Source organism: Marmota flaviventris, chromosome 15 (assembly GCF_047511675.1).
Source record: "Marmota flaviventris isolate mMarFla1 chromosome 15, mMarFla1.hap1, whole genome shotgun sequence".
Lineage (NCBI taxonomy): Eukaryota > Metazoa > Chordata > Mammalia > Rodentia > Sciuridae > Marmota > Marmota flaviventris.
Window position 1 is genome coordinate 49,257,211 of NC_092512.1, and position 21,508 is coordinate 49,278,718.

At 36.9% G+C, this 21,508-nt stretch overlaps 2 protein-coding genes across 5 annotated transcripts in view; one reads left to right on the forward strand and one right to left on the reverse strand.

Moving 5' to 3' along the window:
- Window positions 1-542: 542 nt before the first annotated feature.
- Window positions 543-5,501, forward strand: Rbis (ribosomal biogenesis factor). 2 transcript variants are annotated; one of them, XM_027952516.2, is made up of 4 exons: window positions 543-652; window positions 2,961-3,077; window positions 4,774-4,890; window positions 5,368-5,501. In XM_027952516.2, exons 2-4 carry the CDS (start codon window positions 2,964-2,966, stop codon window positions 5,434-5,436), a joined length of 300 nt encoding a protein of 99 aa, XP_027808317.1. In that variant the 5' UTR covers window positions 543-652; window positions 2,961-2,963; the 3' UTR covers window positions 5,437-5,501. The 2 variants fall into 2 exon arrangements, with proteins under 2 accessions (XP_027808317.1, XP_027808328.1); XM_027952527.2 differs by having other exon boundaries at window positions 548-652; window positions 2,964-3,077.
- The window catches only part of E2f5 (E2F transcription factor 5), a 29,266-nt gene continuing 13,237 nt past the window's right edge, over window positions 5,480-21,508 (reverse strand). Inside the window, exons 2-8 of one of the 3 annotated variants that reach the window (XM_071602261.1) lie at window positions 15,287-15,396; window positions 13,995-14,158; window positions 11,880-11,921; window positions 10,039-10,103; window positions 9,058-9,325; window positions 7,110-7,154; window positions 5,480-6,246 (exon numbers count right to left, since the gene is read on the reverse strand). In XM_071602261.1, coding sequence (XP_071458362.1) covers window positions 6,137-6,246; window positions 7,110-7,154; window positions 9,058-9,325; window positions 10,039-10,103; window positions 11,880-11,921; window positions 13,995-14,158; window positions 15,287-15,396 — 804 coding nt within the window. In that variant the 3' untranslated portion in view covers window positions 5,480-6,136. Of the gene's footprint in view, window positions 6,247-7,109; window positions 7,158-9,057; window positions 9,326-10,038; window positions 10,104-11,879; window positions 11,927-13,994; window positions 14,159-15,286; window positions 15,397-21,508 lie in introns of all 3 variants that reach the window. The other 2 variants (XM_071602260.1, XM_071602263.1) reach the window with 2 other exon arrangements.

Genomic DNA, 21,508 nt, shown 5'->3' on the forward strand with positions numbered 1-21,508 from the left:
ACCCCAGAAAGTTCACCAGTCTTAGCCGTACCTCCCAAACCTCAGACTGCGCAGAGACCCATTTCCAGAAAGGCAAGGGACGCAATAGAAGCGGGACTTCCTTCGGTGGGTGGAACTTTGCTCTGTGGGCGGGGCTTTACGCGGCTAGCGACAGCTGGCTCGGTAGAACACAGTCTGCGAGCGGGATTACGCCAGGTGGGTGGGAACCTGCTAGCAGATGTAGAATATGGCTTGGCGGGCGGGGCTTCATCCGCTCCATGGGCGGGACTCCTGTCGGTGGGCGGGGCATCGCTCTGTATACCGACCTGCTGAGAAGGGTAGGACTCCACCCTGTGGGTGGAGCACGCGTTCGAAGGGCGGGGATTCGCTCTGCAAGGCTGTGGGCGGGAACTACGCTAAGTGGGCGGGGCCTCTTGTGTGAAGGCTAAGGTTGGACGGGATCTCGCCCTGTGGGCGGGACTTCTCTGAGTGCCAACCCGCAGGGTGGTTGACTCCGTCTCCTGGGCGGGGCTTAGCCCGGTGGGCGGAGCTACGACTTGGGAGAGGAACCTTGCGTGGATCCTCCCACCGGAACTTCCTGAAGAGTGTGCCTGCAGATGGCGTCACCTGGAGCTTGAGCCGCTGCACGTTGGTATCGAAGATCTGGTGAGAGGTAAATGAAATTTTTTTGACTGGCTAGTTTTGAATTCGCTGGGTTTAAGGGAGGCCTGAGCCGGCATCGTGCCGCTGTGGCCCGGAGGGCTCGGTTTCATCATGCTCTCCCTCTGGCAGCCCTAGTGGATAGCAGGCCTACAGACCCAGGCCGGAAATCCTGGTGCCACCCCTTAGCAAGTTCCCAGTGTGGCACTGTCTGTTACGATCTCGATTTCCATGTGGTTATCAGAGAATTTTCTTTCTTTTTTTATATACTGGGGATTGAACCCAGGGACGCTTCCCCACTGAGTCATACCCTTTTTTAAAAATTTTGAGACAGGGCCTCGCTAAATTGCTGACGCCGATCTCGAACCTGCGATCCTCTTGCCTCAGCCTCTGGTGTCGCTGGGATTACAGATATGCGCCACCACGCCTGGCTAGAGAATTTTTCTTAAAATTAGGAGGGTTCCCCGACAAGGATATATAATTTTATGTTGGTTTGTTTTACGGTATGGGGGTTTGAACTCAAGAGGTTTTACCACTGACTTACGTGTATCCACATGTCATTTGAGACTAAGTGGTTGAGGCTGGCCTTGAACTTGCCAACGTGGGCCTTAAATTTGCAAATCTGCCTCAACCTCTGGAGTCGCTGGGATTACAGGCAAGGCCCTGAATTGCAGTTCTGCGCCACCGTGCCCAGCTATATATATTATTTGTAATATATAATACTATAATTATGTGGCTGTGTGTGTTCCATAAACATATCAGTTCTGTTCTGTACCCAACATAGCAGTTGATTAATAAACGAACACTAGGTGCATGGATGGGTTTTAGTCACTATTGTAAATTTTAAATTACCGTATTTGAATGGTTTTAATGTGTATTTTCTGCTTCTTGTGTAATCATGTCTTCTCTACTGTATTCACTTCTTTAAAGAACATGTACCATTGGAGTACAATAGCAGTGCTGTCTCTGTGAAGTTTTCTAAGGCTACATTAATGGAGGATATGAATTTCAGTCAAGAGATAAAATATGAGCAAAGAAGAGACAGGAAAAATATGGAAGTTGCCTTTAGCGAAATTAGGCCAGGATGGTTAGTGCAGTGTATGTAGATATAGGAGTTAATATTTGGTAGATTTAGATGCCAGGCCAAGGCATATTTCTCTTTCTATATTAGTAGAGACAGTGAAGGTTTTTAAAATTGGGAAGGTTCATCACATGGCAATGTACAAGGTAGACTATTGTGAACTGGCTTAAGCAAGAGGTTGGCAAACTTTTGGTAAGGAGTCAGATACTAGCTATTTTAGGCTTTGTGGGCCATAGTTGTAATGGGAAAGCAACTATAGACAGCACACCATGAATGGATGAAGTTTTGTTTAAATAAATACTTTCAAAGATAGGTGCTTGGTCTGATTTAGTCCATAGGCACAGTTTGCCAATCTATGGTCTAAAAAAATGATTCTAGCAACTGCGGCTGTAGACAATACTACACCATGTTTTTGAACTGATTTTTTATTTATATCTGAAAAGCAATATCACCCAACATTTGCACTGATCTAGTCTACGTGGCTTTAAATTCTGGTATCCCCTGGCACTAACAGTGTAATTTTGGGGCACTTCTACTTCTCTTTCCATCAGTTTTTTATCTGTGAAATGGGGATAACAGTACTTCTCACAAAGAGTTGTTGTGAGGAGTCAATGAGTTATAGCACATAAAATGTTAACATAGTGCTTGCACATATACCAAAAGCTCAGTATTAACTATTATTTTAAAAAATGTTCCTCACAAGCTTTATTAAATCAGATGTGAGAGCTGTTTCTAAAGTTCAAGGCTAAATGTGTTTAGCTACAGAGGAAAGACAGTAAGTTTTTAGGGCAAGAACCTAATTTTGATGGGATGATCAGGCGAAAATGAGAGTAAAAAGGAGAAAGAAATCAAGGATACAAAGCAGTATGATAGGAACCAAAATAGTATTGTTAGTATGTCCACAAGCAGAGAGGTAGTTGATAATGGTTAACATTGTCAGATGCTGTAGAGAAAAAGTCATGTTGATAGTATGAATTCAACTACCATACATTAATTGAGTACCTCCTATGGTCAGATACTGGGGATATATTAAAGGATTGGTAAATATGCTGTACTCAATAGAGCAAAAAAAATCTAGTCAGAGGGAAAGACCTTGAAATTGTTTAATATATAAGTAGTTTTTTAAATAATCAGGAATAAGATAGTTTTAAAATAAAGGTATCGTAAGAATTCTAAGACTTAAATGAACTTAGTTCATAACGGTAGGCAGTTTAATTGAACTCCTTTTCTTTCTTCCTAGAAGATGGGCAAGAACAAATCAAGAGGGCAGAAGTCCCGGAATGTATTTCACATAGCCAGCCAAAAAAACTTTAAGGCTAAAAACAAAGCAAAACCAGTTACTACTAATCTTAAGAAGGTGAGTATTTGTTATTGTTTGCAAGGAAACCACAGTGGTAAAGCTCCCGAACAGCTGAATTCTATTGAAATCAGAAGTTCTTTTGTTTAAAAAACAAAAAATGGAAGAAAAATGTTTTCCTTTCTCAAATTCAAATGTAAAAAGGCATTTTAAGTCTAAATGTGAGGCATAATGTAATAGTTTGATAACTTTAAAATCATTTTTTAAAATAAAAACTACTATATGGAAAACAGTTCTTATTTCTGAACCCTCTATTCAAGAACCTACTAATACAGCTCACATATGGAATGTCAGCCGGTACCCTTTATTTTTCTCCTCAGAAATTTTATCTTGGGACTCAAATGAAGATAAATTATTTTGTTTCTTGAAGTGCAAAATTTGAAAAGGAGTTTCTTTACCTTCTTTATATTTTAAAATATTTGAGTAATTTCTTCAAGTAGATATCTTTAACATTCTTTTAAGAAAATGTTTTCAAATTAAATAGTAGGTAGAGCCAGTTATCCAGGAGTCAGTGACTCTCACAGTAGTCATAGAAAAGAGATATTTTCTTTTAACTCATAAGCCGAGTTAAGCTTTTAATCCAGCAGTTTGGCTTTGTAAATTCTGTAAAGGAAATAAATCTGAGTGATACCATGGGTTTGAAGTTGAGTTTTACATCAGATCATCTTCATAGTTGACAATGAAGCCAAGACAAATAGGCTTTGCGAGGTAAGGTTGTAAGATTGCCAAACATTATATATGAGTCGTAAACTGAAGTTTGTGGTGATGAATTTAAAGTAAAGTCAGTCAGTTGGTTGTGACTTTTTTCTAGCTTCTGTTCTGGGCTTAACCAGGTTGCCAAGCAAGTTTGATCAAGGGAAAGATGAGAGGGGAAGTTGAGTGTAAAGAAGTTAAGTGATAAGATGATGGTCATGAAATCTGTGCTGGCTGAGGAGAAAACTAGGATAGAAGAGATGAAAAATCATGAAATTGTTGGGAGGTTTAAGAATTGTTAATAAACTAAATGAGCTATAAGGAGGGGAAGTAGTTGCAGAAGATATATAAGAGTAGCTGAGGTAGATAGTGGAAAAGATCCCAGGAGGTGAGAAATTCAGAGGCCATATGATTAGATTTTTGATGTCACTAGGCATGAGAGGGGTAAGTGAGCCAAGGTTTGAAATATTTCATGAAGGATTAATAATTGTGGTGTTGGTAGGTGACAGCAATGAGTATTGGGTACCAGAATGTTCTCATGCTTATGGTGCAAAGGAGCTGAAGGTTTTAAGGAAAGAAATTGTTTTGATAGTATCACTGAATGTCAGAACACTACCCCCACCTCTTTGGAAGAGGGCTTCTGGGGGCTTCCATTAAGATAAGGTGGTCAAGGATTCAGAGTCTACTGAAAAAAGGGGACTAAAAGCATTTAAATCAGATTTGTTTTACAGATGAAGAATGATAGCAATGTCAGCCTCGAAAGACTGGTCACATATTGTGGCTTGCTTATGCCAATGAAGTCTAGATAATGAGACATATCCATCATTTTTAAAAATCCAAAACCTCTTAGCTAAAATTTCCAGGTAAGACTATAACAGATTTAGTGTGAATTTGTCCCACAATTTGGTAGCATCAGTAACACTTTTAACAAGAGTAAAGATGAATACACTTTATCTAATTATTATGAGATTGTGGATTACTCCCTTTTTTCTTTTTTTAATAGATAAACATTGTGAATAATGAAAAAGTTAACCGAGTGAATAAAGCTTTTGTGAACATACAGAAGGAACTTGCACACTTCTCAAGAGGCCTTTCTCTGGAACCTCTCCAGAAAGAACTGGCAAGTAGAAATCATTAAAAATGAAAACTTCCCATTTTCAAAGCCTATAAATTGAATGAAATTTTTAGTAGTTGGCTTTATAGTATATTTGGCTTTGTAGTATGTATGGCATATGCATTCATATTCAGACTCTGAAACATTTAGACTGAATATATGAATTTATTGTTCTACTTCCAAAAGGTGTGGACTAGAAGAAATTAAAATGGGTAGGCATAGTGGTGCACACCTGTAATCCCAGCTACTTGGGAGGCTGAGGCATGAGGATCATAAGTTCAAAGCCAGCCTTGGAAATTTAGCAAGATCCTTTTTCAAAAAAATAAGTGATTGGGGATGTAGTTTATTTAGTGGCACAGTGTAGTTTAGGTCCTCAGTTTAAAAAAAAAGAGAGAGAAAGAGAAAATTAAACTGGATAATAGATTATACACAAATTATTTTTGTTGTTATCTAAATTTTTAACTAATACTTTTCTCCCTTCAGAGTCTTCAGCATCATGAAAATGAACCAGTTAATGTTGATGAAGCTACAAGATTAATGGCTCAGTTGTAATGTAATGCTGATGTATCAAATTCCCCTTCAAAAGACCAATAAATTAAATGTTTTATACAACTTTATTTTTAAAAATCTTGTTAATGTACAAGCATTGGCACATTTTAAAAACAAACTACATAAACAGATCTTTCCTATACTCTAGGAAAGTGGAATGTCAGAAGTCAACAAAATGTGATAAACTTAAAGTGCTAAAACAGAAGGCACTTCACAAAATCTGTTCACTGAAACAGTTACATATCCTCATTTACATCCTTCATTTTATAAGTGGCAGTGAATGTCTGTTTGGATTGAAGGATATTCAGAAATCGTTTCATGGCAGTAAAAATACTAGACAAACAGTGATTAGCCCTTGGCCAACATTTTTTGTTTTGATGTCTTGAAGTCTACTTTTATCTTCCTCTCATAAGAGGAGAAAACAGAAGGATTCAGAATTGAAGGAAAACTAAAATCCAAAAATGTAACTAATTGTTTGTAGGGGAGGCTGGTAGATATTAAATCATTTTTCCCCTATCGCATCAGAGCCCTTTGTTTTTATGGTTGAAGTTTTGTGAAGTAAAAAAGAAAATATTAGAGAAGAACACTTCAGAATCAGTGAACTAAAAGGTGTTACATTCATTATTTTAAATACTTAGGTTATTAAGAAATCTAAAATGTTACACAGTTAGAGGTAGATAACAGTCCCAAGTTTCCATAGAATCTAATAATTTAGTATCTGGACATCAAACAGATCGCAAACTCCTTCATTATCATCTAAATTAAAGTTGTAGTCATCTGCCGGTGTAGGAGAAAGCCGTAAGAGAGGAAACACTGCAAACAAGAATGAACTCAATGTTAAGGATGCATAATGATGTTTAACGTAAAACAGTATCAAATATATCAATTCAAATGATCTCCTAGGTTACACATGATTTTTTAAAAATTACGTATAAAATAATGATCATTAATGACCAATTTTAACATAAACTTTGAAAGATTCTCACATAAAGGCAATTTATACATTGGTTAAATAAGGTTAAAATTTTTATTGGTTGAACTTATCACTTAAACACATAATCTAAAAATTCTGTGAAGTATATTGCTGATGTATGCACTAGATTTAAAATTTGCTGATGTTCTCTTAAGTCATTACTATACCACTTGCTAACTTAACTGCAACCACTTCCTAGGTCTCTGCTAACTTTGTTAGGAACCAGGACTCTGAATCTAAGAACTAAATAGAAAAATGGAAGCCCAGAGAGAAACTATTAATTAGTATATTTTAGTTAATTTCATATTAGGTAATGCGATGGCTAATACTAGTAATAGTTTGGTGATTCACATTGGTGGGTTGATAATGGTGTGGGTTTTACTTATTGATTTCAACATACTATTTTACTCTTCTTGGGCCAGATTCTTCAGGGATGCAAAGTGCTAGTTAGAAGTTTATTTAGTAAAAGTAGTAAATCTCCCTTTATGGACTCCTTCCCCTTGAGATGCAAGCAAAGAGAAATAAATTCTGAATAATAGCTCTGATTTACTATAAAGTACTTTATTAAGGGAGAATCTTCATGTATCATAGGAAAGCAATTAGAAAATAAAGGTTCTTCATTTCTCTTAAATCACATGGCACTTAAAAATAGTAGGAAAGTATTATTGATTTAAATAAAGTAGTATAATTTTAAACTGCTTACCATCAGAAGACATTAACTCATCAATGATATCTCCACTGAGAGATCCTGCTGGAAAAAGAAATGTGACAAATTTTATTATGTCTGTTTATGAACTTTAGAAAAAGGCTATTATATTTAAACACACAGTCACAATACCAGGTTCACTGACAAAGAAAATTCACTAGAATTTTGTGAAAAGATCATTTTCATGAGTACCTACTTTGTGCCTGGCATTACTTTTAAACTTACAAACTCAAGATGCAGACCAAAAGACTAATTAGTCTTCCAAAATAAACTCAGTTTTATAAAGTCTGGTGTTATAATTCTCCGAGACACACAACCTTAAAACTTCAACATCACTTTCCATTATTCCTATTCACTTTATCTATCTCGCACATGAAATGTTAAGTATTTTGCCTAAATTGTATTTCTCAAAATCTGTTCATGATTTCTCTCTCCAATCCCAGTAGCATCACATTATTTTGACCTTACTGTTCCAGCACAGTTGCATAATCACAAATAATTTTCAATCTCCATAGCCTCTTGTCTCTTCTGCTTCCTCAAAGCATCTTCTTAGTTCATTATTCCTGTGCTCACCACTGTGTAGCTCTAATTGTACCATTTTCCTTTGTTACAGATCTTAACTAGTTCATTGGCTAAAGTCTTAACTCATTACTCTGATGTTCAAGGCTTTCTTTAATCTGTCCCAAAATTATTTTCCTCACTATTTCCAAATGTAAGTGCATATATAGGAACCAAATACTAAAAAAAAAAATTTAATACTCTGGAAATGTTAAATTGGTACATACAATTTGGTGCATATAATTATGCCTAAGGCATATAAAGATTGCCTGCTTACTTCATGCTAATTAGACTAAAAACTTCTAAGGACTACACCTTCAATTGTGCATTTCTATTATTTCTGGTTCAGAAATACAGAGGAAGGAAGGAGAGAATATGGGCAACAAGAACAAAAAAGTAATCCCACGTCTAGTTACGTCTTCTCAACTTCACTTTTTTAACTATTCTGAACTCCCATAGTAGCAGCAACAAGGCATCCCATAGGTAAACAACAATTTGCATTATGTATAATAGTTTCTAACATGACAGCTATAGTAGCACAACTAATTCATTCATTAAAAAAAATCATTGCTACTCCATATCACACTCCCTTTATTTGGAATCAGTAAGAAGTTGTTATAGACCCAGCCCTGGAACCAAGGGAAAACACTGGGTTCCAAGGCATTTTTTTTTTTTTTTTTAATAAATTTAAGAATTGTCACTCCTACCTCCTGATACCCAATGTTTAGTGTTTTAGTTACATATCATCTCATAGTTGAAACAATTTAGAAAGGCATTACATAGGAAAGAAGAGTTCCTATGTAATTGGTGTTGACACCATTTATCAACTCTAAAACTAAGCTTCCCTAAAAAAAAAAAGTACAACAAAGAACATGGAGAAATGGGAGGTCACTATGTTCTCAATTTTTCTTAAGTAGTTAAAGCACATTTTTAATAATTTATACTAGACTTACTGAGATAATGACCTTACCAAGTAAACTTAAAAGGAACAAATTTAACTTAATTAATCCTAAAAATGGAATTCTAAGGGAAACAGCAAACCCTGATGCCCATAAATATCATGCTAAGTATCAACAGTTCTTTACACAATCATAAACACATTATATCTTATTAGATATTTCTGAATTGTGTATATATTGATATATATGTACACGCATATATAAAACAAATCTTTGGCAATATAATTAAAGAGTGTTTTAAACTTTTTCTCATAAGCACATAAGAGATACTAAATTAATACATGTTGATTAAATTAAACTCATGCTTTTGCCTCCCATATTAGATGACAAGAATAATATCACAAATAATAAATCTCCAACTTACATAATAATCATATTTTCCCCTCTACTTTTAAAAAATTTTCCCTTCTACTTTCCCCTGAACCCACCTGAAGATATTTCTGTAGCTGGTATCTGCTGAAGATTCTGGCTTCTTTCAGAGACAAGTTGCTCAGGCAGGTTCTGAGCTACTATGTTCGGTTTTTGTGGAGTCACTGGAGTTGAGGACTGAGAGGAAGGCTGTGTGAGGTCATCAGGTGGGGGAACAGGAAAAACCACCGGCTTAGATGAACTGGACTCTTTATTTATAAGCAGCACGTGGATAGGTCCTGAATGACTCTTTAAATTGATCTGGTATTTCTTTTGTCCATTCTGACCCTTTGAAATTATTGGGTATAAACAAAGTAATAAATATTAATATTTAAGCTATCCTGAAACATTAAAAATTAAGCAAAGGCATTAAGTACTAATTGAAATCATACAACAACATAAACTCATAAAGCTGAAATGTAAAGATGAGTAGAACAGGATATTGATGGCTCTAAACAACTGGCCACTAAAAAGTAAGCTTTTCTCTAGTACTGATCATCAGAAACTCTCAGCTATAGAATTCTGACAGCCATACACTTTTCACTGTGTGTAATCCTATCTGTCCATGCTTAGCAGTCCCTCAAGCATTCTCTACAAGCACGAGTTCTATCCCCTGGAGTTACCCACCATGAACAAAGTCAATGACTTTTTTTATAGAGATATAAAATCCCTCCATTTCAAAAGTAATTTATATCCTGAAACTATAAAATGTTGTAACATAAATGCCTAAATACAATCATTACTCATTCCTTGATGAACTCTAAATCAAATAAAGTCAAACATTTTTTTAAATTTGTAATCAACATTGAATAGTTTATTCAGTTACTTCTATAATTCTACCACTGACAACATCCAAATTCAGATATCAATATTTTCAAATATAAAACTTGAAAACAGTAACTCAAACGTTAACTATTAGCTCGTGTTCAGCTCAAGAGAATGTATTTCTCTTGAGATAAGAAATCCATTTTTCCCATTTACTTAAAAGCTATACTACTTACCATTTCTGGAATAGGTACCTCCAGCTGTGTACCAGAAGGTGCTTGAATGGCCAAAAGTGTATTACCTGGTCAAAAAGGAAAAATATTAGAATTAATGTTGATCAGGATATAAGGGCCAGACTTTGAGCTGTTAAGATTTTTATCTTCTGGATGCTGTATTTTACTATTCATAAATCCATATATTTTATCTGTATTATTTATTTGATCACTTTAATTCATTTTTCTATTTGGTGAAGGACAAGTGTCAAGGAATTCTGGTTTTGTTGTTGTTTAATATGAAGTCCAATTATTTCAGCACTATTTGTTGGAAAGACTGACCTTTACTCATTGGATTACTTTGCTCAAAATCAATTCATGTATGTGTGGGTTGTTTTTGAAATTCTGAATTCTGTGCCATTTTTTCCTACATGTCCATTTTTATGCCAAAAACATACTGTCTTCAATTTTTAAATCAGGTAATGAGTCCTTCAGTTCTATTCTTTTTCACTCATGTTGGTTATTCTAAGTGCTTTGTATTTCCATATAAATGTCGTAATTTGCTAGCAAATTTCTGAAAGAAAGAAGGAAAGAAAGAAAGAAAATAAAGAAGAAGGAGAAAGAGAAAAACCACTATAGATATTTGGACTGGGAGAAAACAAAGAAAGAAAGAAAAAGACTATATAGGCCAGAACGGAGGCTCAGGATTAAGAAGTTTGGGTTTAAATCTCAGGCTAGATAACCTTGGATCTTATAAAATAGGGGACATATAACTTATTGCATAGGTTTATTTTGAGTATTAAATGAGGTAATACATGTATTCATGGGTCATAGGAGAGTAAATTGTGTTAGCTCTATTACTTTCAACAAATTCAACTCAACTCAATATAAAGTCTGATTCTTCAAATCTTTTGGCCTCAAATAAGTAATACTGTTTACTTGAAATATTTAAACTATTTAAATAGCTGAAAAATTAGAGATTAGGTAAGACAGTAAAATGTTGGCCTTAAATTAATTTATTTTTGAAGCCAAATTTTACAGACTGATTTCTGTGGAACTGAAGATTAACAAAAAATTCTCCAAACTTTCTTGGAGAATGTGTAAGAACTATCCTGACAAAACAGAACAATAAACCCACACACATTTCCAACAGAGTCTTTATGGAGGGTCAGATTCTGCTTGATAAGGAAACTTGCCATTTGTGTTTGTATGTAAGTGTATATAATACATATGGCTATACTTTTAATAAACATGGATACAGAATTAAATATCAATATGTATGCAGATTTCATTTTACTTATGTTTTGGGAATACAAGTCCCTACCTCATTTTAGTTATTAAAACATGATATTATCATTTCAAGGGGTAAACATGGGGGCAGAGGGTGGAATGGGAATAGGAAGAATTTTCCAGGTTATAAAAAAGATTCATCTAATTCTTTCCACATGCTTTCTTTGGGTTCCATTTGTGACCAGCTCATCTGCTATGTACAGTTTCATACAGTGCTGAAAAGAACTGTGTTCTTGTTCAAGTTTTGGTCATTGACTTTGAAATTACTTGGTCACTGACTTTGGAATTACTGTTCAATCCTGCTTTGATTTAGATTCCTCTCCACCCCCTGGCCCTCTTCCCCTCCTGCACTTGGGTTTATGCCTAACAATGGAGCCAATGAATTGAAAGCTGTGAAAAGCAGTTATTTCCATGAAAACGGAAACAAAAGCAGCCTATCAACACACAACACTATAGAATAAGAAAAAATATCTACAAATTCCTCCTGAAACTGACGACTAAGGCTGAGTGCATGAGAAACTCTGAATTGTTCTACAATCAACAGGAGAAGAACATAGGGAAAAGTAATTACTTACCATTAAAGCAATTACAGATGTCTTCATGAGTCACATAGGAAAATGTACTGTCGTAAGAGTTAAGGAACAGCAATTTATATCAAGGTCCACACAATAAATTAAAGTAATAAATCTGAAGATCAAAAGAATTCAATCACCAAATGTATAAAGGGGCTGCCATACATGGTCAGATAATAAGGAATGGGAGTCTGGAAAAGCAGATGGTCCACAAGAGGAGTTCTTTTCCTTTGCTTTGAGAAGCCTCCATTATGATTTCCGGGACATCTGAGGGTTCTTGGGATAGAGATGGAAAAACAGTGTCCACACCAGGGGCCTGGGGCAGGAGGCAAGAAAGCAATGGATGGGAAAAGGACAGGAGTGGAGAGCAACCATACAAGCTTCCACATCAAGACTTTTCTTGGGCCACTGTTTGTTTCATGCTCCTTTCCCAATCAGGTATAGACAGGGAGAAGCTTGAGAAAACAAATTTATCATACTCCCAGGTCCAAGAGACAGAAGGCATGTAGGCCATGTTGGGAAGATGTTAAGGTAGTCAGGAGGCAGAGAATAGGGGAGAAGAGAAAGCATCAGGTTAGAACCTTTGTTAGGGTTTCCACGAGGACAGCAGGGCAAGAAGAATGAAAATTTCAGGAGTGGCTAGTTTGAAAAATTTTGGCAGGCTCTATGCTACCCTTGTTTTCCAGCCCTGGAAGAATGAAAGCAGAATATTGCCTCCTTGAGACTATGGGTCAGACAGAGGAGTAGAGCTCAGGACTGGCTAGTCTGTGTATCAAAATGCCTGCTCCTCACTGAGTCATTCTAAGAATTGGAGCCCCCAGAGAGGCAGCTTCTCCCCAGCCTGAAAGATTTTTATAAGATGTCAAATATCTTATAACCCACTTGAATCAAATGTATGAAATATGATATGTCAAGAACTATGTAATGTTTTGAACTAATAAAAATTTAAAAATTAAAAATTTTTTTTAAAAAAAGATGTCAAATATTATACTACACAAAAAAATCATACATACATACATTTAAGACACAGTCATGGTTTAGAAAATCATGGATGGACAGAGCTATAAGATTGTAAAACAGGGAACCAAAGTCAAAGATCACCTACTTCAATGGTTTTTGAATCCTGGGGGCTCTACAGGACATAGCTAAAACCCCCAATGTTCTCACACACTTAAGGAGTTCTGATCCATAGAAAGGAAATAACAAATAAGACCATGACCTGTCCACCAAATACAACATGAAAAATAAATTATGTTGTACACATTAGTAAAAACTGCACAAGGTGGTACATATAAACTGTAGTTAAAGATTTCATGAGAAGTGGATGTGGTGGTGCACACCTATGATCCCAAAGATTTGGGAGGCTGAGATAGGAGGATCACAAAGTTCAAAGCCACCTCAGCAACTTAGCAAGGCCCTGTTTCGAAATAAAAACCAAAAAGAGCTGGGAATGTGGCTAAGTGGTTAAGTGTCCCTGTACCCACCCCCCACCAAAAAAAAAAAAAAAAAAAGTTTCATGAAAGTACTAGTAAATTCACAAACCACCAGAATCACAAGTATCTCTGAGTAGGTAGTGGTTTGTAAGAAATACATGGAGTACATCGCATTTTTCTCCAAATACAATATGGTTACAAAAAGATATTGTCCTCCAGTATAAAGTATCTTTGATAAAATATCAGGCAGAAAGCACCATGAATCAACTGTGGACCCATATATCTCATCTTCAAAATTAATTTTTCAAAACTTTTGAGAGTTGCTGAATTTTGACCACTTCAGGATATTAGAACATAATTATTTAAAAATATGTATGCACTTAGCACTATTCACAGACACTTCCCCCCCATCCTAAGCACACTCTGGCAAATACAGTGCATCCTTATCAATAGGTGAATTGAAAATAGATTAAATTTCTCCCTTCAATGCAACACAGGAATAATGTTAATATACTATGTAAATTAAAAAGCTAATATTTATAAATCTTTAGAAGGATATTACAGAATGTTGTATTCATTTACAAAAGTCTAAAACACCAGAATAAAATAACTGACCTTTAGACTAGAACACTGTATTATATACATACATATTCTACAGCTGTATGTATGACTTATTTGAAAGGATATCTATTATTAATGGAGTCGTCCATCACATTTTTGATGCTTTGTTGTAGCCACAACTTCTGCTGATCAAGTTCTCTTTCCTTTAGTTCTAAATCTTCAATCTCAGCTTTAAGAAATCTTAATCTGTCTATAACTTCTTTAGTATTACAGCCAGCACCTACACCTCTTGAAAACATAGAGAATTAATATTCCCAAGTCAGTCCTAGGTTAACATACTTAAATTTTGTAATAATAAAACTAGTTTATTAAATCAAGCATTAAAATCTTTACAAAACGTCAACACAATAGCTCCGAACCTACTTTCTTGAAAAATTGACTGACAAGAATCACCAAATTACAAAAATTCTCAGTATGCTGTAGAATATTCGACATCTTCTGGAACATCAGTCTGGTGATTGAGGTACCAAATGGATGTTAAAGCTAAATGGTCACACCTAGCAGTCTCATGATGTTGGTAAAACAAATTACAACCTTTTGGTATTTTGGTGGAATTTTGGCTAATAAAACAAAACCCTAAGGTCAAAGAGGGCACTCTGAGGAACAAAATGTATTTGTCATAAATTACAACCATGCAACAGTTAATAACATCATGAATCTTAATTATTATTTAGAAGACATTCTTTTTAAAAAATTTTTTTTCAATTGTTGAGGGACCTTTATTTATTTATATGTGGTGCTGAGAATCAAATCCAGTGCCTTACACATGCTAGGCAAGCGCTCTACCCCTGAGCCAGAACCCCAACATCTAGAAGACATATTCTCATGTGTAAGATGTAGTTCCTGTTTTCAAAGAGTTTCTCTTCATTGGGTACAGACCTGGGCTGTAATCAGGGGGATTAAGAATACAAAGAAGTAGGGGCTGGGGATGTGGCTCAAGCGGTAGCGCGCTCGCCTGGCATGCGTGCGGCCCGGGTTCGATCCTCTGCACCACATACAAACAAAGATCTTGTGTCTGCCAAAAACTAAAAAATAAATATTAAAAAAAATTCTCTTAAAAAAAAAAAAAAAAAAGAATACAAAGAAGTATGCAATGTGTGCCAAATGAATAAGCAGCTTGAGGGAGATGATAAGATTTGACCTTTGGGTATAAATTAAGTAACAAAGAGAGGAAAGGAACATTCTAACAGTAGAGACATACATAGAGGCCAGAGGAGTGTCCAGGAGAAAAGATGAGAGGCCTGGTGTGACCAGAAAGCTGAAATAAAGAGTATTTGGAGGAAGAAATGTCAGAAAGATCAAATTTTACAGAGCAAAATAAAGGTTTTTAGAATAGGGTGCTGGTTTGTTACTTACTTCCATTGGATACTATTTTTTGACTTTTTTTCAATCAGATCAATTCCTTCTAAGACATTGGTGATATCATAAATTCTTCTTTTTTGCCTCACAGCTAAAGTATCTGCAGCCTGTTTGGAAAAAACAAGCAAACAAATAGAACAATGAAATAAAGGACATCATATTTTAAAGCCAAAATAGGTTGATTATTAGGTTTACAGCATGAGAGTACAATCCCAAATATGACCCAGTCAGGTGCTTGGGTACAATAGCTGGATATGTTCAAAGCATCTCCTGAACATTAACAATACCACAAAAACTTTTTCTACTTAAGAGCTAGAAGACATTGGATGGGGGGGAAAAAGGTAATGATAAGGTCATGCCATAAAGCCCATAAAAATAAAAAAGCACAATGAGAATACTTTCATGTCTCCTTATGGACTAATCTGAGCAAGAGCTAACTGTCTATACTGTCACTTCCTATTCTACTTCTCTGTTCCTGTTCTACTTCTTCTCATATAAAAACAAGTTTTACTCGAAAAATTGAATCTCTACAATATCTTTTTTGGTAATTAAGTCACTTGAGGGAAAATTCTTAATTAAGACACAGAATTTTTTGATAACTGTCTGCATTTTTAAAACTCAGAATGAAAACACAGAAATGAATCATGCCATCAACAGAAAGCATAAAATCTATAAGAAATCAAAAATTATTGTACAGTTGTGGCACTAACAACTATTGCACAAAAGCTTGGTGGTTTTATTCACATTACATGAGATCAACAAAAATATTACATGCTACCATATTATGAATGAATTCAAGAATAATGTATAGTTCTTCTAATTAGTTTCCCACTCACATTTCTGACATTTATTTCCCAGTAGAACAAAGAGAACTTCAAAGAGGAGGTTAGGGGCTGGGGATACAGCTCAGTTGGTAGAGTGCTTGCCTCTGCATGCACAAGGCCCTGGGTTCAATCCCCCCAATCCCCAAAAAAGTTTCCCTACATCTCGTTTTCAAAGTTTGTTAGAAAACAGCCTATTTTGAAAGTACAGCCACATAATAAGATTCATGGCAATAGGGGCTGGGGTTGTGGCTCAGCAGTAGAGTGCTCGCCTACAGCACATGAGGCACTTGGTTTGATCCTCAGCACCTAATAAAAATAAAATAAAAGTATTGTGTCCACCTACAACTAAAAAATAAATATTTTTAAAAGATTCAAGACAATAATGTAAAGGTTTATTTATGTCCCTACTGACAATTTCCAGAACGGTATCTAAATTAATGGACAGGATTTAACTGCACATAATTGGTTACCAGCTCTCCCAGGGCATTATTACTTTCTTGGTTCTGTAGCTCCTACAAAAACCCAGCAGAGCACAGTGTGAATCCAGACCTGCCTTGCAAGGACAGTGCCACTGATGGCTACTCCTCTCCTCACAGGCATTTAGAGTCTTTAGTAAAGTGGAGGCACTCTAAATCCACTTACCTACCACCCACCCATTCAGTCCTTCAAGAAAGGGATCAGAGCCTCTATTGGTGGACCAGGAGAGTAGGTAGGATATGGGAGAGAAGGAAGAACTAGGAACTGAGGCTCTTTGGAATCCACAACTCTTGACTTGGCACTGTCTCTTCTTAAGAACCAGAGAACTAAGAGCAGGACTAGAACTAGGCATAGTCTCATTGGTATCTTCTTTGCTGTACTTAGCAATAGCAATTCCCTTCCTGATTTATTTACCTTCAAAGAATATATGTTCTGTTTTTTGAGTTTCAGACTGTTTTCCTGAAGAGCAGCGGTCTACCGCAAAGTTAACCATAAAATCTGAAGTCGGGCTGTGTGCAATGGCACACACCTGTATTACAGCAACTCAGAAGGCTGAGGCAGGAGGGTCCCATTTTCAAAGCCAGCCTCAGCAACTCAGTGATGTCCTGAGCAACTTAGCAAGACCCTCTCTCAAAAAATAAAACAGGCTGAGGATGTGGCTCAGTTGGCTAAGCACTCCTGGGTTCAATTGCAGGGAACCCCCTCAAAACAAGCTAAAGCTGAGAATTCACCTCTCTCTCTCCTCTGAGAAGGCACACTTGAGAAGTGACCCAGAACACTCCTAGCCAGGGCTGTGTTCTGGGTGTCTGTGTACTCATTCACACACCAAAGTGTTCACTACCATGGCAAAAGCTCACCTGGTGTGCTGTTAGAGCAAGTTTGAATCAGACCCCAAGTCATCAGGCAGGGTGCCATCAGAATGAACTTACAGCTCAAAATTGTTAAAAAGTATATTTATGTTTATTACTTCTTAATAGTCACAATATTTAACCCTTGCTTTCTAAACTAACCAGTATTTCTTAAATACTTTTCTATTTAAATATCTGGATGTCTGACACATATAACCACACCTCTCAAGAGGACCTCCAGGAAGTTTTTCTTTCAGCAGTCATTTTATTCATAGTGATGCACTCCTGTAATTCCAGGGACTCAGGAGACTGAGGCAGGAGGAATCACAAGTTCAAAGCCTGCTTCAGCAATTAGTGAGGCCCTAAGCAACTTAGCAAGAGCTTGTCACAAAATAAAAAATAAATACAGGGCTGGGGATATGGGCTCAGTGACTAAGCACCCCTGGAGTCAATCCCCAGTACCAAAAAAAAAAAAAAAAATTATGTTCTGGAGTTGAACCCACCAAGATCCAGTTTCAGCACTGCTACTTCTAATCATCAGCTGATCTCCTTAGCTCACTGAGCCTTATCTCTTTATTTGGAAAATAGGACAATAATATAAAGCAGGACAGCAGACAGAATAGAAGGAATATGGCACAGCACTACTGGCTCTTGGGAAATTGGTGCTCATGATTTAGCAGTGAGACTCAACGACATTACTATGCATTTCTCTCTGGCCCAAGAGAACTGCCTGAGCATAGACAAGGGGTGGGCAGAGACCAAAGTGAGTCACTATCCTTATCCTATGCCTGCTACTGAACTGGAGAACATGTGCGCATGTTCTTAAACTCATTAAACTCTGTGGAGAGCCATTCTCACACGTGACTGGGCAACTCCCGGTTTGGGTCTGAGGCGCTCTGACTAATCTGTGTCGGAGGTTTCCTGGCCCTCTCCTGATGAGAGAACCCGTCTGTTCGGGGGTGTGACTGACCACTGACCCCGGGGGCCAATCACTGACCCTGAGCTTGGAGTGCGGCCCCCCTCAACCTTCATTGGATGGAATTCTCCCCTGAATTTCTTGTTCCCCAATAAAAGGCTACTCCCTGGCGTGCTTGCTCTCTCTCTCTCCTGCTAGCCCTGAGTAATCCTTGCTGCCCTACGGGTGGTTCGAGGTTGGAGCCAGAGAGGGGAGCCGTCTCGGACCTGGTCATAGAAAAAGGTAACTGAGTCTGTGTGTTTTATTTCCATCTCGCTAGTTAACTTTTATGCCAAGAACCTCATTTGCCGCAGTCTGGCTGGGCACAAAAATCACGAGCCACCACACAGCTTGTAGATTCAAACAGCAACTCTTTATTCCCGAACTCACACCAGCCGTCTACAATCACGTTCTGGGGAAATCCACGTTCTCTGCCCAAATCCACCTCCACTGGGCTTCTGTCTCCCCAAAAATACTGTCTGAATCCCGTGAGCACTCAAGGGGAACTCAGGCAGCAGGATAGGCTCTATTCCCAGCAGGAATAATCTTAAACCTGGAACTCCCTAAGCCCGATTATCCTAAACCAGGAACACCCTAATCCGCCCTGGTCCTTGAGCAAGGTCACCTACATGCAATGTCACTGCAAAATGTCCTATTTCCACGAGTCCTTCCACTAAGCAACATGGGGTACGCTGGCAAGGAAATTGTCATACCTACTTGGCTAATGGCTCCCAGCACTCATTAATGAAACCAATGCGCTGGCAGCACGGTGGAAAACTCCATTTCAAAAGGTTACATTTACTGCAATAAGATTTGACTGATACAGTCATAAAGGACGCATCTGATTATATCATACCAACTCAGTTTTCAGGAAAAGTAAACAAAATAATCCTCTAAAGAAATAGATCACTCCTCCAAAAATGAAATCCTATCCTAAAAATATGATGTCTCACCAATGGTTAACAAAGCAATATCCAAAGGCAAAACAAAATTGAAGCCTGTGATGCTGTTAAGAGGTGGGCAAACCAAATAAACCAGGACAGCTGCAACTGTAGAGAAGTGCTAAAACCAGCTTGGAGAATCATGATACAACCTGCTGCTTGAAAAAATGGGTCCAACAAGGCCCAGTGCAAAGTGGACAAGGAGTGAGACTATCTGGTAGTTAGGATCAGTTGCAACTCACTTGCTCAGGAATGTTCTTCTCATGGAGCATAAAGTTGCCTTTAAAAAAGCTAACATGAGGGGCTAGGGTTGTAGCTCAGTAGAGTTCTCGCCTAGCACATGCGAGGCTTTGGGTTCAATCCTCAGCACTACATAAAAATAAATAAAGGTATTGTGTCCAACTACACCTAAAAAATAAATATTAAAAAAAAAAAAAGCTAACATGAGAATAATAACTGTAGAAAACACACCATCCTTCAGGTCCTCCATCTGCAAAGCAGGTAGTTTCCCTTCCAGGGCATACTACAGTCAATATATGCACACTTGATATTTTAGCTACTGTGCTTCAGAAATTAATATTATAATGAGAAGGAAAAGAATGAATAATCAAAAATGTATAAGAGCAATAGTGTATAAAATCAATCTATTCTACCTAAAAATAAGGCAGAAGGACCCTAAGTGAGGCACAGAATGCACCGAGCAGACTTCCTTTCAATTGTGCCATAAGGTATCTTAGGTTGGTCTAGTCCAAGGTAAGATTTGAACTAATTATCACCTAATTTTAAATGCTATTAAAGATACTGTGTAGAACATCTAATTTCAATCCACCAGGAAGAACATGTGCAAGGCAAGCACTCTGCCACTGAGCCACAAGAACCATTTTTAATCCAGTAACAGGATAACTGTGTAACAGGATTTTACACAGATTTTATCTAACTTAATCCTTACAACAGCTTTATCAAGTAGGTGTTTTACTCATTCAATAGGAAAATCAGTAGGCTTTGAATAATTAGAGTAGAGTTTATTAGTAATCATATATTCACAAAACAAATTTGTGGCACTGAATATACAAGTTAAGCAGGTCTGGTCTACAGGAGGTTTCATACACAGAGTGTGTAAAATGGTCTGAAAAAGCAAAAAGATCTTAATTGCCACTTATTTATTCAAAAATAAACAATAGTAAGAAAAAAAGTGCATACATAAGGCTTTGAGACTGTAGCCTAATCTTACAGAATAAGATTAGGACAGTGAAAAAGTTGTATAAAGTAGAAATGTAAAGTATTTTAAAAAGTGGATTAAAAAGTAAATTCTTAGGGCGAGGACAAAAAGGAAAGAGTTCCTGGAGGAGGCCACTGTATTTGCAATGGGTCTGTAGGGCCATTAAATCAACAAGGAAATTAAATACCAAAGAATGAATAACTGTAAGGACACAAAGGCTCCCTCCAGAAGCCGCACTAAGTACATAATAAGTGTTTCAATTCCTTATCAATGCCCCACCCCAAAGGAATCTCTTCTAAAGAACACCTTTCAGTGGTTTTGCTACCACAAATTGCTACTGTACTATTTTTGAAACACATAGCTTTAAATTTTTTTCTAATTTTCATTTCTAATAAACATTGCACAAACTTTTAAAAGTTTATCTTTATTTTTACTGTCTTACTCAAGTCACCAAAGAGTGCTAAAAGAAAAAAAAAAATCTTGGTAAAGTGTTTGTTTAACTAGGAAAATGATGCTGAACCTTGAAATCTATAATTCACAAAGTCTAGAGACTATCTACATCCTCCATTGCATACTTTGAAAATTCTCTTCCCATAAGTGTTAACTTTCTAAAAAACAGACAAGATTACATGTGCATCTGCTATCCTCCCACTGGTCAGCAGTATAGCATAAAGGGTCATGTACAGAGGCTCTGCGTCAAGCCTGCATGGCCTTGGGCATGCCTCTCAGTGCCTCAATTTCTTCATCTCTAAGAGTACTGTTAAGATACTGTTGTTGCTGTGAGGATTAAATGAGTATAATATTTGAAATACTTAGAAAAAATGCTAGGCACAGAGTAAGCCTTACATTTATGTTATCATCACTATTTTCATCCAATTTCTCAAGTAAAGAATGAGAAAATACTGTTGTGTGAAAGATAAATCTACCTGGGTAAATCTATCCCACTAACTTTAAC

Coding starts and splice junctions, on each gene's coding strand:
- Rbis (XM_027952516.2), top strand. CDS start 2,964: ATGGGCAAGAACAAATCAAGAGGGCAGAAGTCCCGGAATGTATTTCAC. Junction 3,078..4,773: donor TTACTACTAATCTTAAGAAG/GTGAGTATTTGT, acceptor TTTTTTTAATAG/ATAAACATTGTGAATAATGA. Junction 4,891..5,367: donor AACCTCTCCAGAAAGAACTG/GCAAGTAGAAAT, acceptor TTCTCCCTTCAG/AGTCTTCAGCATCATGAAAA.